Source organism: Procambarus clarkii, chromosome 27 (genome assembly GCF_040958095.1).
Source record: "Procambarus clarkii isolate CNS0578487 chromosome 27, FALCON_Pclarkii_2.0, whole genome shotgun sequence".
Classification (NCBI taxonomy): domain Eukaryota; kingdom Metazoa; phylum Arthropoda; class Malacostraca; order Decapoda; family Cambaridae; genus Procambarus; species Procambarus clarkii.
Genome location: NC_091176.1, coordinates 7002016 through 7016626, shown reverse-complemented (window position 1 = coordinate 7016626; position 14611 = coordinate 7002016). Strand labels below are relative to the sequence as shown.

General features: G+C 43.8%; 1 protein-coding gene across 5 annotated transcripts in view; it reads left to right on the top strand.

Annotated features, from left to right (window-relative positions):
- The window catches only part of LOC123762726 (vascular endothelial growth factor receptor kdr-like), a 471742-nt gene that overhangs the window by 437579 nt on the left and 19552 nt on the right, over positions 1-14611 (top strand). For all 5 annotated transcript variants that reach the window (XM_069332305.1, XM_069332302.1, XM_069332303.1 and 2 more), the window contains 3 exons: positions 333-492; positions 13531-13769; positions 14067-14203. In XM_069332305.1, coding sequence (XP_069188406.1) covers positions 333-492; positions 13531-13769; positions 14067-14203 — 536 coding nt within the window. The remainder of the gene's footprint in view (positions 1-332; positions 493-13530; positions 13770-14066; positions 14204-14611) is intronic.

Here is a 14611-nt window from a genome sequence, read left to right as displayed (position 1 = left end):
GTGGTTTGGATATTATATCTTCAGCCACATTACTGTAACTCATCGAATGCATAGTTTGTTTTGCTTCTGCACTTTCTGGGAGGCTTTTTTCTGTGTCGATCTGCGATCCCCCATGCTTACCTCTGAGCACACCAGACAATGATCGTGGTGTTGGGTACATAAGACCAGAGCCAGTGCACCACTAAGGCTCCACAAAATAAGGCATTTCATTATATAAAATGCTTAATCTTTGTTTTGTCTGATGGTTGAAATTAAATTAAAGTTGTTATAATAAAAAACTATTTTCCACGCTATAAAAGCTACAACAAACTTATAATTATCCTTTCTCTCAGGTGAACTACTTCTCCTTGTGGAGTACTGCAAGTATGGCAACATTCTTGACTACATGCGTCGCCATCGTAAAGAGTTTGTCAACCAAATTAATGATGAAGATAAGATAGACCCAACTCTTACTGATCTACGGCTGAGGCAACGCAGCGGCTCCGGATCACGGTACACAACATTGTTATGGTCATAACATCCTTTACTTGCTCAGATCACCAGCCTTGTTGTCCTAGTTTAGTATCATATAACCAGTTGGCGTAGTTAGAATGTTGCTTAACCCTCAAACCACGCATATCATATATAAATGATATCGGTGACAAAACCGAAACCACGCACATCATTTATATATGATTTCGTGTCTAGCGCTATAATTTAAACACCCCGCCTGGGATAGGGGCAGCTATAGTACAGCCACGACCGATAGTTGCCAAATGCCACCTAGAAAAAAAATCCAGGCCAACATTCTTGGGTGTTACAGCGTCAGCATTGAGCAAGCCACCAAGGCTGGCGCACGCAGCACGAGCTCACAGCACTGCTGTTCAGCTTGTGACCACAGCATCGCCTACAAATACCATAATATAAATGATACTGCTATTATTGAGCAGTGATAGTATTACTGAAGCCCCCTGACTGTGATAAAACTGACCAGGATTCTGATAATAGCAGGATTGTGGTGATATTTAGTGCTGTGCTCCATGGAGGGAGGAGTAAGGCTGTGGAGGGAGGGTTGTTGCATCATCTTCTGACTGTGTGTGGCCACCATTTATTGACTGCACTCACCATACCAGCTTAGTGGTTCGCTATGGTGAACACAAGTGTAGATACTTACATATAACGTGTGTATGGTGTGAGATAACAGCGAGAGGAGTAGGTTGGGAGCCGCCATTTTGGTGAGGGAGGAGCGACGTCTGCACGACTTGGCATGTTGTTTACTGATGGCCACTATGGTCTTTGGGCACCATACCAGCTTATTTGTACAGGTATGGTAAATAAAACAGGTAGATACTTATATATAATGTGTGTATATAGCGTAATAACACCACAAACAATATTGTTGGAGGACAAATATTAATGCGTCTGGCCTTGAGGGCGGCCGCCGATCAGCTGACTGTGTGAGTAGCTACGTCTTTGTGCCTTTACTCACCATACAAGCTTAGATGTACAGTTATGGTGAACAAAACACGTAAATACGTGTATATAACGTCTGTGTATAGTGAATAAATACAAAAACAGTATTGTGGGAGGTGAGTGAGGTGGTGTTGAGGAAGGGAGTGGCAGTGAGTGGCTCGCTGGTGTTTGGCGGTCACTCCTCGTTGCTTTTTGACTCACAAGACCAACTTAGTAGTTCGTTATGGTGTACAAAACATGCAGATACTTATATATAACCTGTGTATATAGTGTAACAACAGCAAAACTATTTGTTTATTGTTTTATGAACATAATAATTGAATCACTAATATGCACACCATAATTTTGAGTACAGCAATGGTTCACACATTTTATAATATAAATATACCACAATTCACTGTACGGAATAATATTACTGAAAAAAAACTAAGAAAAAATCAGAGACATTGAAATAATTAGGTAATAATATATTTGTGGCAACTGCCGTCTGACAGCTCGGGCGGAGTAGACCTCGTCTGGCGAAGGCTCTGCCAACGCCCCTTTTTTGCCACACTTCTCTACTCTATTGCGGCTAAAATATGCCAGCTACGATTTTTTTGTTATTTTTTTCGTGATCAGGGAACAAAAATGAACACTTCTATAAGACGAAAGAATTTTTTTTTTTTTTTTTTTTTTTTTTTTTTTTTTTTTGCGCCTGTGGGTGTGAATTCCATTTGGGTCCCTAGCGGTTTGAGGGTTAAGCATGGATTTTTATCTGTCTCACAATTGACCGTATGTGGGATAATCCTAGCAGGCAGTTATTTGTTTTTATTCTTTGTGAATATTTATTTTCTATTTTTTTTTTTTTTTTGTTACTTCAATATTTATGATTCTAAGTGGACTGTATATTTGATTCAGCCTGCCAGAATTTATTTGCACATAGTTGGAAGGGATGTTTACAGTTTATACAATGGGTGTGGTAATAATAATAAGCTATAAACATTTATCTTTTGATACTATAAATTATATCACATATGGTGGTAATTAAACTACAGCAAAGTTAGTACTACTCAATTTTATGGTAAACATGGGTTAGTACAAAGTTTAATGGGTTCTCATCTGTTACTGTAGGTGTGGCCTGATTAGGCAGTGTTAGGGTGTGGCTACATGTGGTCCAGGCGCCTTGTGATAGCAGCATGGCGTCTGTGGAGCAGCTAGGGTATGAGAGCATCACAGTTTATGTCGGCCAGCTCACCTTCTAATATCTCCAAATCACAAAATTTACCTGTGAAAAGTTAGGGGCTGTAAGAATTGTTCATTAACATATAAAGTACAGGTGTGACATAAATTAACGTGTGTGTAGTAAAGAGCTTGATTCACTTTGTTTTGGCTTTAAACCCTTTTATAACCGGCATATTTAGATTTAAATTTAAAAGACCTTGACATAGATTTATGAAGCTCTATCTATTTCTTCATAAGTATGTATGCTACGAAGGTTCCTAAGTGCCGGCTAAGAACGCGCCAAAGAGCGATTCAGAAAAGTAAACTTACGAAGGTTTTTAAGTAGTTCACTTAGGTCTCGCTAGATGTCACTAGGCATTTAGCTTGGCCAATCAGAGAGAAGGTAACATTTTTCATCTTACAGTTGTAGCCAATCACGACGTTGGCATATCGGAGTTTATCCATGACCACTTGCTACTTATTTACGTCGAATTTTCTTATAAAATTAGTACATTTGGAAGTAAAACTATGTTTTTTCAACTTGTACAGTCAGCACCGACATTGTAGTATGCAAGTATGTTACATTTTTTGTTTACCTACGTAATTCTAAAAGATAGTGTATAGCTTCCCTTGTCGCTCCCAAGATTTGAGAAGCGAAATATTTATTTACCTAAATTTACCCAAGGACCACACACTATCTAGTGGCCTCGAGGAGGACAAAAAAACGGGGGCTTGTTAAGTCCCGCCAATTGTCCTAATGATATTTTCTAGCTGGATTTTGGCAATTACGGCTTCAGCAGGTAGACAGTTCCATGGGTTTATTTATTTATTTATTTATTTATTTATTTATTTATTTATTTATTTATTTATTTATATACAAGCAGGTACATTGGGTTGGTGAGAATACATAGCATGGTATTTACATTCTTGTAAAGCCACTAGTACGCGCAGCATTTCGGGCAGGTGCTACGAATCTAACACATAATTTTTAGTAGGTAAATTCTAGCAGAATTTATAAAATGATAGATACATTGCAAGAAAAAACAATGAGATGAGAGTGATTAGTGGGTATATTAAAGCACATCGGTAGCTCTGATTGATTGCACTGAACAGCTTGATTGGTAATTTAACAAAGATTAATAGGCACAATACAGCATATTGATAGCACATATAAGAAGACAGCAATGATCACAATGGTAAAGTTGTTCAGATTAGGTACATAAAGATTGGGTAGCACTAGATACAGTGCAATTTTAAAGCACCAGGTAGGAAACTATGAAGATGAAATTAGGTACAGTACTTTTTAGTTTTGTTTTTGAATGAGACAAAAGTTGGACAGCTTTTCAATTCATTAGGGAGTGAGTTCCATAGACTAGGTCTCATTATTTGCATAGTGTTTATACAGATTAAGTTTGACTCTGGAAATATCAGAGATATTTATTTCTGGTGTGGTGATAATAGGTCCTATTACATCTGTCCAGGGAGAGTTTCAGAGCAGGGTTTGCATTTAAGAACAGGGCTTTGTAAATGTAAGTAAGTAATTATCAAAAGAAGGCACCAAGCCGGGAAGGCTATGTAGCACCATCAAAGTGCGGAATAATCAGAGGGCGCTAAATATCACCAAGGATGCCAATACGAGAACAGAAACGCATAAGGAGAACGATATCAAAAGTATCCGATTCACCAAGAATTCTATTGAGGGACAGTCGGAAAGCAAGACACACGCTCGTACTGGAAGTCAGGACATTCAACAAGGATATGCATGACTGTAAGAGGGACTATGAAATTTGGAGAAAAAGAAACTGGGCGGCGCTCCATTAAGTGACTGAGTTAAGCGAGTATGGCCAAGATGCAACCTTGCTAGACCCATTTCCCACCGCCGGTTACGGTGGCAGGAGGACGGCCATGAGGACACACAACCCTTAAGAGTACGCAGTTAGTTACTAGTAACAGAAGACCAACAAGCCTGCCAACGGGTAAGAATGGAGAAATGAATAACTGGGTAAAAGTCGGTATAAGGAATACTTTTACGAGAGATGGAACAAGAGCGGACAGCTCCCCAAGCTGCAGCATCTGCACGCTCCCCAAGCTGCAGCATCTGCACGCTCCCCAAGCTGCAGCATCTGCACGCTCCCCAAGCTGCAGCATCTGCACGCTCCCCAAGCTGCAGCATCTGCACGCTCCCCAAGCTGCAGCATCTGCACGCTCCCCAAGCTGCAGCATCTGCACGCTCCCCAAGCTGCAGCATTTGCACGCTCCCCAAGCTGCAGCATCTGCACGCTCCCCAAGCTGCAGCATCTGCACGCTCCCCAAGCTGCAGCATCTGCACGCTCATTTAAAGTGACACCAATATGGTTGAGAACCCAGCAAAACTGAACCGACTTAAATTTACTGTGAATAAGAAACAGCCAATGCTGTATCAAGGAGAGTGCGCCTATCTGCTCCCCAAGACGTATGGGACAACACCTGAAGGAGGGTAAGGGCCTTAGAGCATTCAACTCGGAGGGAAGATATATGGGGAGACCAAGAAAAACGAGTGTCAAAAATCAACCCCAAAAGCTTAGCGGAATCCTTGAACACAATGGGATGACCATAAAGTGACAAAGAAGGATGAAGAACGACATGCTTCCGAGTAAAAGTCATAGCACAAGTCTTGGATGTAGAGAACCAGAAGCCATGATCGGTGGCCCAAGACGACACGGCATCAATCGCAAGTTGAAACCGGCGTTGAAGGAGAGGCTAATCATCACCCCGACAGCAAAGGGTGAGATCGTCGACATAGAGAACGGAGAAAACACCAGAAGGAAGAGAGGAAAGAAGACCATTGAGGGCAACCAGAAAAAGAGTAGTGCTCAGAACACTACCCTGGGGCACATCTTCGTATTGCTGAAAAAGGCAGAGAGCGGTACCAAGCCTCACCCAAAAGGAACGACGAGAGAGGAAGCTGCGGAGAAAGAGAGGGAGATGACCATGAAGGCCAAAAGAATGAAGTTAGGACAGAATGATACCGCCAAGTGGTGTCGTAAGCCTTTTCCAGGTCAAAAAGGACGGCAGCAACGGAGGTCTTCGCAGCAAAAGCAGTACAAATATAGACTTCCGAGTTTACCAGGACATCTGTTGTGCTGCGGCACTTGCGGAAACCAAATTGAGAAGGGGAGAGGAGGTGGTGGTGTTCCAGGAACCACATCAGACGAACATTAACCATACGTTCAAAGAGTTTGCAGACACAACTTGTGAAGGCAATAGAGCGAAAGTCCTTAGGGGAATTCCCCATGCAGACACCCCTGGTTTTCAAACAGGGAGGACAATGGCATCAAGCTGGGCATCAGGGATTGACGACGACTCCCAGATCCGATTATACAGACTAAGTAAATACTGAGACATGCATGGAGGGAGATGGCGAAGCATCTCATAATGAATGCCATCTATGCCCCGGTAGAACCGCAGAGGGCCAGGGCAGACCGAAGTTCAGAGAGAGAGAGAAAGGATCGTTATAGGGAAGTCAGAGATGAGTGCAGAAATCTAAAGGACGAGATTCAAGGACAGGTTTACGAAGAAGGAAAGATTGAGTAAGATGAGAACTAGAGCTAACAGAAGAAAAGTGGGAACCCAGTTCGGTAGCGACCTGCAATGGGTAGGCCCCAAGAATACCATGGAGGTGAAGGACCGTCGAGACATCCAGAATAAACTTACCAGCTATCTTGCGGATACGCTTCCAGATCTGCGGCAGAGAAGTTTCGGAGGTAATGGTGGAGACATAAGATATCCAACATTCATGTTTAGCCGTACAGATGGCCCTACGGACCACCGCATTCGCCATCCGAAACAATAGAAAAGAATCAGCCATCTGCTGGCTGCGGTGTCTCTTCCAGGCTGCACGTTTACAGCGGAAAGCCTGAGCACAGTCCGCATTCCACCAGGGAACGCACTTCTGTGGTCCCCGAGAGGAAGAGTGAGGAATAGAGCGTAGGGCAGCGTCGAAGATTGTCATGAAAAATGAAAAAGGAGAGAGCAAGGGAGAGGCAGAAGGGAGAGGTCAGAGAGAGCAGCACTGAGGGTAAATAGGTTCCAGTCTGCCTTAGCAAACTGCCACCTAGGGAAGGAGAGGGGAAGGTGAAAAGAGAAAAAGGTAACAAGGATGGGGAAATGGCCACTGCCATGAAGGTCATCAAGAACTCGCCACATGAAATCTAAGTAAAAAGACGACGAGCAGAGAGAAAGGTCAAGACTTGAAAGGGGTGCGAGTCTGTGAGTCCAAATGAGTGGGCTCACCAGAATATAGAAGAGACAAAGAAGTGAGGATGAACGGTTCAAGAAGGCGACCCCGGGTGTTTGTCAGAACACAGAACATCACCCCAAAGGGTATGACGACAATTGAAATCACCCAGCAGGAGCACAGGCTCCAGCAAGGAGTCCAGTATGTGTTTAAGATCAGGAAGAGAAAGCAGGACACTCGGGGGGGGGGAGATAAATGGAACAAACCGTGTACCATTTCCCCACAAAGATACGGGCAGCACAACAATGGAGAGGCGATGGAAAAAGTATGGGGACAAAGGGAACATCAGAGAGAATCAAGAGTTAGGAGCCCCAGCAACAGCTGGGGGGGGGGGAGAAGAGAAAGGAATAGCCTCGGAACCGACCAGGACGAGCACCAAGCATCGACTCCTGGAGACAGACACAAAGAGGCGAAAACCGTGAAATCAGAAGTTGGAGTTCAAGGAAATTGGCGTAATAACCACGACTGTTCCACTGAAGAATAGACATCGACGAGAAGAGAAAGGACAGCAGCAGAGAACAACGAAGAAACAAAGGTAAAAGGGAACACAGCACGTTAAAGCAGTGCAGGGTCAGGGTCAGCGAAGTCAAGGTTAGGGAGCATGGGTAAACTGAGTAAAGATGGAGGGAAGGGAGTGGGAGGACAGACCAGAGGTGGGCGTGCAGGGGACAGGAGGAGGAGGAGGTCCGTGGTTGTTCAACGTGCTACCAGCGAGCATAAGAAATATTGCCAGACCAACCGTGGACATCTTCAAGAGAAAACTAGACTGTTTTCTAAAAGAAGTTCCGGACCAACCGGGCTGTGGTGGGTATGTGGGCCTGCGGGCTGCTCCAAGCAACAGCCTGGTGGACCAAACTCTTAAAAGTCAAGCCTGACCTCGGGTCGGGTTTGGGGAGTAGAAGAACTCCCAGAACCCCCATCAAGCAGGTATCAAGTAGGAGGAGGAGGAGGAGGAGGAGGAGGAGGAGGGGGGACAACCGAGGGTCAAGGACAGCAGCAGGAGGGGCAGAAACCAGGGAGTGCACCTCGGCAAGGGCAGCAACCGAGGGGGAAGCGAGGGCCAAAGAAATCTCCATTGCAGGAACAGGGGGCACAACCACCGAAACGGGAGGGGGATGGATCGAGAGTGTCAGAGGTAGGTGGCGAGGAAGTAAATAAATAATAAATAAATAAATGTTTATTTAGGTAAGGTACATACATACAAGAAATTTTTACAAAGATTGGTTGACTTATAGGTAGAGCTAGTACATACAATGCCTAAAGCCACTATTATGCAAAGCGTTTCGGGCATGAAAAACTTAAATGACCAGCTTAATACTAATTGAGCTTAAAGAGTGGAATGAAAACAAGAAATGAAAACATAGCTGAAAAAGCAGCACAAATACAATTATGTCGACAAACAGCGCTCTTTAAAAAAAACAGACATTGGTTGACAATAGACGGGTAAGGTAGGTTACAGGGAATTTATTAGGTATAGCTTCGTTTTTATCTTAAACTGGTTCAGAGAGGTACAGTCTTTAACATGGTTGGGAAGGTCATTCAACATTCTGGGCCCCTTGATTTGTAGAGCATTTCTAGTTTAAGTCGTACTCTAGGAATATCAAAACTGTGTTTATTTCTGGTGTGGTGCTCATGGGTTCTGTTACAACCTTCTATGAAGCTTTTGAGGTAAGGATTGGCATTACAGTTTAGCGTTTTATATATGTATAATACACATGAGAGAATGTGCAGTGACTTAATGTCTAACATATTCAGAGATTTGAGTAGGGGTACCGAGTGATGTCTGGGGCCAGAGTTGGATATTGTCCTAATAGCAGCTTTTTGTTGAGTAATTAGAGGACGTAAGTGATTTTGGGTAGTAGAGCCCCAAGCACAAATACCATAGTTGAGATATGGATAGATAAGGGAGTAATAGAGAGTCACCAGGGCAGGTGAAGCCTTTTTACCCGCCAGGGAGGAGGAAGGAGAGGAGCCAGGCTTACGCTTCTGACTCAAATAGACAGGCGTCCCAGCAACAATGTACTGGGCAACAGATTCAAGCATCTCAACAGGAGAAGCAGAACGAGAGCAAACTCGATGGCCGTTGGGAGAGCGATGGATATCAGCCCGCACTGACAGGCGGCAGGGAGAGCTAAGAGACGGAGGAGAAGGACGGGAAGGAGGACCAGAGGGAAACGAGGAAGAAGACACAGGAGACATGATAGACTGGGTAGAAAGAAGGTGAACCCCAGACAGAGCCATGAGGGGGACCCTTTGGGACAGAACTCAAAGGAACAGAGGCGGCAGCGGTGGGCGTGTCTAGATCTAAGGCCTGGAAACGGTTGTGAGACTGAAGAAGGTGGGAAGGACGAGGAGAGGATGAGCGCAACACACGAGCATAAGAGACGTTAGCATAAGGCGAACTTGGAGCCTCGACTCAGGAAAAGACAAACGTTCCCGGTGCTTCAAGTTGAGGACGGCTGCCTCGAGCTTGTAATGTATACACGTGCGGGAGAAGGTAGGGTGGGCCTCACCGCAATTGAGGCAGCAAGCCTAGGGAGAAGTGCACTCCGAGTTAGTGACCTTCATCCTCTCACACAGGACAGAGATAGAGACAGTACCAGAGCAGCAGAGGGCTCCATGCCCAAACCTCCAGCACTTATTACAAAGCCGAGGAGAGGGAATGTACTCCTGGACAGAGCACCTGGCACCGGCAAGAATGACAGAGGGCGGAAGGGTCCTACCATCAAAGGTAATCTTCACAACCCGAAGGGGTTGACGGCGACGACCACGAGGGGGACAAGTAAACAAGTCTACCTGGAGGACAGAATGGCCCTGGGCATCAAGGATATGCCGAATATCTTCTTGGCAGTCCTGTAGATTCTGAACACCGGTTGCAACATGGGGCGGGAGAAGAATAGTGCCAACACTGGCATTCAATCGTGCATTGTTGGAGATCCGAACAGGGGTCTCACCTAGGCAGAATAAGGCGGCAAGCAGGAGGCTGCATCCTGAGAAGGAGCAGCAACGACATGTGTACCGAGACGGGTGGGAATGAAGGTAACAGAGGCATCTATTGAATCAACAAGGAGTCTATGGAGGGAGAAATCGTTAGGAGGCGTAGAATCAGGAGGGAGGAGATCAAAGTATTTGGCCCACAAAGCGGGACCAAACAAGGTTTGATACGCATCAGTACGGGAAGGAATCGAGCGAGGATGGCGTTGAAAACCCCAAGACAGAGAGGGCTTAAAAGGCGCAGTAGTCACAACTAGAGACTGAGCCGTGCCAGGGGACGAGGTGGTCACCACTGGGGGCTTGGGGCTTGACCTAACCACAGAGGAGGGAGGGGAGCTAAGGGGAATAGTCAGGAGGGTTAGAGGAGGAGCAAGGTCGGGGCCCAATGCAGCGGGGCTACAGAGCCCAGTCTTCCAACAGGCCAACTCGGGGGCTTGGTCGCCCATTGCACGAGCCCGAGAACGTATAAGAGGAACATTAATTGACATACAAACGAGGAAAGACTTTCATTCATGAATGTGACCCCACACCCACCAAGGAGCCACAATTAGGGGCAGGATACCCAACAAGAGATCTTTGGCGATCTTGGTGGGGCCCCCTAGAGGTGCGTCGTGAGTATGTGCCCCACAAACGCCACCTTAAGAACCGTCAGGCCGTCGAGATCGGATTCAGTGACGAAAGGAGGATTGACAATAAAAGGGTCCCCTCACTTGAGACGTTGGGTACTACAGTTCTACGGGTGCAAGAGTATGCCTCCTCAAACACCCGGGCGTTAAAACAAAAGAAGGCCGAAAGAATGATCAAAACAGGCAAAAGGTCGGCGGGAAATGACAATTTGAAAGGAGAAGAGTGTGGAGAAAAATGAAACACGAGGAAAAGGAAAAGGGGTCTGGCACAATTGGTAAAGACAGCGGCAGGAACATAAGGCTTCAAAAGGACAGAGGACTGACCCATGGAGCATCACACTCCAGCAACCGCCCACTAACCCCCCCCCCCCATGGTGACAACAGGCCAGGGCCAGACTGAGAGGGGTTGTAAATGTAATTGACAGTAGAAGATGTGTGGAGTGAGTTTATGTTTAGCATGTTTAGGGATTTAAACAAAGCGGGCTGAGTGTTGTCTGAAAGCGGAATTTGTTATTATTCTGACAGCAGATTTTTGCTGGGTGATGATGGACTTAGAGATGGTTTGCAGTGGTTGAACCCCATGCACAGATACCATAATTACGACAGGGATAGATTAGTGCATAATATAGTGAGAGGAGAGCAGAGTTAGGTACATAATATCTGATTTTGAAGAGTATACCAACTGTTTCAGAAACTTTCTTAGTTATGTGTTGTATTTGGGTGCTGAAGTTGTCTCTTCTAGGAATAGGCCAAGAAACTTTCCATATTTTTTATTACTGATATTAACATTGTCTAATTATTTGTCATTAATTTGAAATCATTTATTGATTTGCTTCCAAATAAGATGTAGTAGGTCTTTTCTATGTTTAGTGTTAGTTTGTTAGTTGACATCCATAAGTGGGCTTTTTTTAATTCATTATTCACAACATTATTTAGTGTGTGTGTGGGTTGGGGTTTTTATAACCCTCTGGGTGAAAAAACATCTGTTTTCAGTCCTACTTGAGAGGACATACTTTCCATCACTATATCTGTGATTGCCCTGTTATCAGTGACTTTAGACCAAATGGTGTGAGGTACTTTGAGCTCTGTAATTGCTTCATACACTCAGGAATATTGGAAGATATTCTTGTGCTGTACCCAGATTTTGCTAGTGGGGGCTAATAGATCAGCCTTATATTTCTTATTCTCTTGTGTTCCATGTATGATTGGCCGTCCTGTGCGGTGGGGATGTTGGATAAGCTTTTAGCTAGTTTATGACCTACACTGTAATCTCTCATAAAGAATAGGGTAGCAGTACATTGCTGTGTATACCTAAGCTTGTCAATAAAAAGAAATCAGTAATAAAGGTTTTAAATTATAGCTTGTATTATTATTATTACCAGTATTATCCTTATTAAATCATAAATGTTAACCATGGATCATTAAGATCTCATATTATATGTAATGTTTGTATGAACTACAGCACTGTCATAATTATAGGTTTAAGTATTCAATGAGAGAAGTTTTTGATGTTTTAACCCTTCTTACCTAACATAATTTGTACAACACATTTTTCTTTTATGTCTCCCCAGATTTAATTTTGAAATTAAATCTGGGGAGAAACAAAATAAATTAAAAATGGGTATGTATAGTTAAGGTACACCCCCTAGCTATACTTATTGTGAGGTGAACAGGACGTTGGGTGATAGTAAATGCTCCCATCAGCCACCTTCTCTTGAGTTTCAAGCAGAGAATGCATATATAGTTAACACGAAAGACGCCTCTTGATGAAACTCTCCTGCTAAAATGTTTTGTTTATTATAAAATCGTTCCTCCATGTTTTGTAGTAGAGAAAATTTGAGTTATATCCAGTTTACGTAAAGCTACGTGTGGTCGACAGCACTCTTAGCACGACGGAGCATACTTACGAAGATTTTCCTTCTTAAATGCATACCTGAATACCGACGTAGCCGCTAATAAGGAAAAATATTCGTAAGTACCTTCATGAATCTGGCCCCTCGTAAAGCTAGACATAAAACAAGTCGGATACTCAAGTACTCTCATTGTTGATGTAAAGGTTGCTGTGGCTGGATCACTATTGGATGGTCTCATTTCAGACCTTTGCAGTACTCCGAATGCGAGCCTCTGGGGGAGACACTTTGCCTCCTCTATATGATGCTTTGAGTGAGCTAGAGCGTGACTTGCCCTGCTCCCTCCACAAGCCATGTTCCAATACTCTGTCTTAAGGACTAAGTTTTTTTTTTTTTGAGATATATACAAGAGTTGACATTCTTGTACAGCCACTAGTACGCGTAGCGTTTCGGGCAGGTCCCTGGAATACGATCCCCGCCGCGAAGAATTGTTGTTACAACGAAGTACACATTTTACTGTTGAGTTAAACAGAGGCTACAGTTAAGGATTTGCGCCCAGTAAATCCTCCCCGGCCAGGATACGAAACCATGACAAAGCGCTCGCGGAACGCCAGACGAGTGTCTTACCACTACACCACGGAGACTGGTGAAGTTTATTTAACAATACTAAGGGAGCTAAGCTATATTTTATAGTGTTTGGTATAATTATTCAGTCTTAGTGAATACTATTTTATTCGGTTTAAACACTAGACTGAGGTTAAAAGAATAATTGTTGTTGTTGTTGTGTTGATTTAGGGGCGACGACGATCATGGGATCGGATGCGCCCCGGCTGCCCGATACCGGGAAATAGCGAAGGGATGGGGTCCCTATAGTCTCTTCAGGCCATAGACCCTACAATCTCCTCAGGCGACAAATTTTACAGTCTCTTCAGGCCGCGGACATAACGATAATTGTGGTCCAAATATACGTGTAAATAGACGTCTTGTTGTGATGACGTTACGAAAAACTCCCATTTTCTTTAAATTAGTAATGGCTAACTATAGAATGTTGATATGTGTCGGATTTCAAACACCATATGTGCATGAATCATGTATAATCAGCAACGTGTAAACAATGTCCTCCAACACGCAGGGGCAGGACGTCTCGTGGTATCAAGTATGCACATCTTAGCTTCAACCAAGATAATGTCCTGTACACCAATGGCCAGACATCTGACCCAGACAACCCCAGCCAGGCGCTGTGGGCCGCCCCAGCCTCCCCGCCTCACACGCCAGGCATCTGTGAAGATTCAATGGGAACCTTCCGCAGTCGGACCATTTCCAACTCCTCTAACCACCACATTACCTCTGACATGAGCACCCTCACCTTTGGTAGGTCTGAGAAGTGTAGAGACTAGGAATGTTATGTATCTAACTAAATATGCCTAACTCTAAAGCATAAATGTGTGCAAATATTTTGCTTTAAACTGACAAGACTAATATTGTTAAACATTTTATGGAAATGCCTTTCTCCAAATAACGGGCTGTATTGCTAATAAAATAACACTTGTGACGATCTTTGGAGACAGATTAATATGCATATTTCAGCTACTTATAAAGTGCTTGCATGTCATCAGTCTTGGAGACTAACAAGATAACAAGACTAAGTTGATGTTATGTTTGGTATAGAGAGCAGCAGCGGCGCCTCAGACGGCTATGTTGGCTCCCGCTCCCTTGGCCCCCACGCTGCTGCCTTTTGTTCCAAAGATCTTCTCTGTTGGGCTTTCCAGGTCGCCAGGGGAATGGAGTACCTTGCCTTTAAAAAGGTAATGGCAGTTTTAATATATTTTTGTTTGTGAATTAAATCTTTCAAGTTTCCCTGCTTGCAAGTAAGTATATTTACATAATAATGTTGTGTAATGTATATTGTGTGTGTTACTTTATGTATGTTATGATTATCTTTTATTTTTAATGTTAATTTGTGTATAAGAACCTTGCATTCACATGTAAACTGCATTTCATATTTTGCCTTATATTATGTTACATTACCAACTGTTAATCAGTTGGTAATGTAACATTTGGTGAATCTAATATTAGCAGCATCTTGGGACCTCCTGTAACACACACACACTTACTTACACTGCTACGGCCTGCTTGAGCCAGTAACCGGGTTCTTTCTGTTTAATGGGCCTTATAGCCACTTCTTCTATGATCTCAACCTCTAAGACAATGGT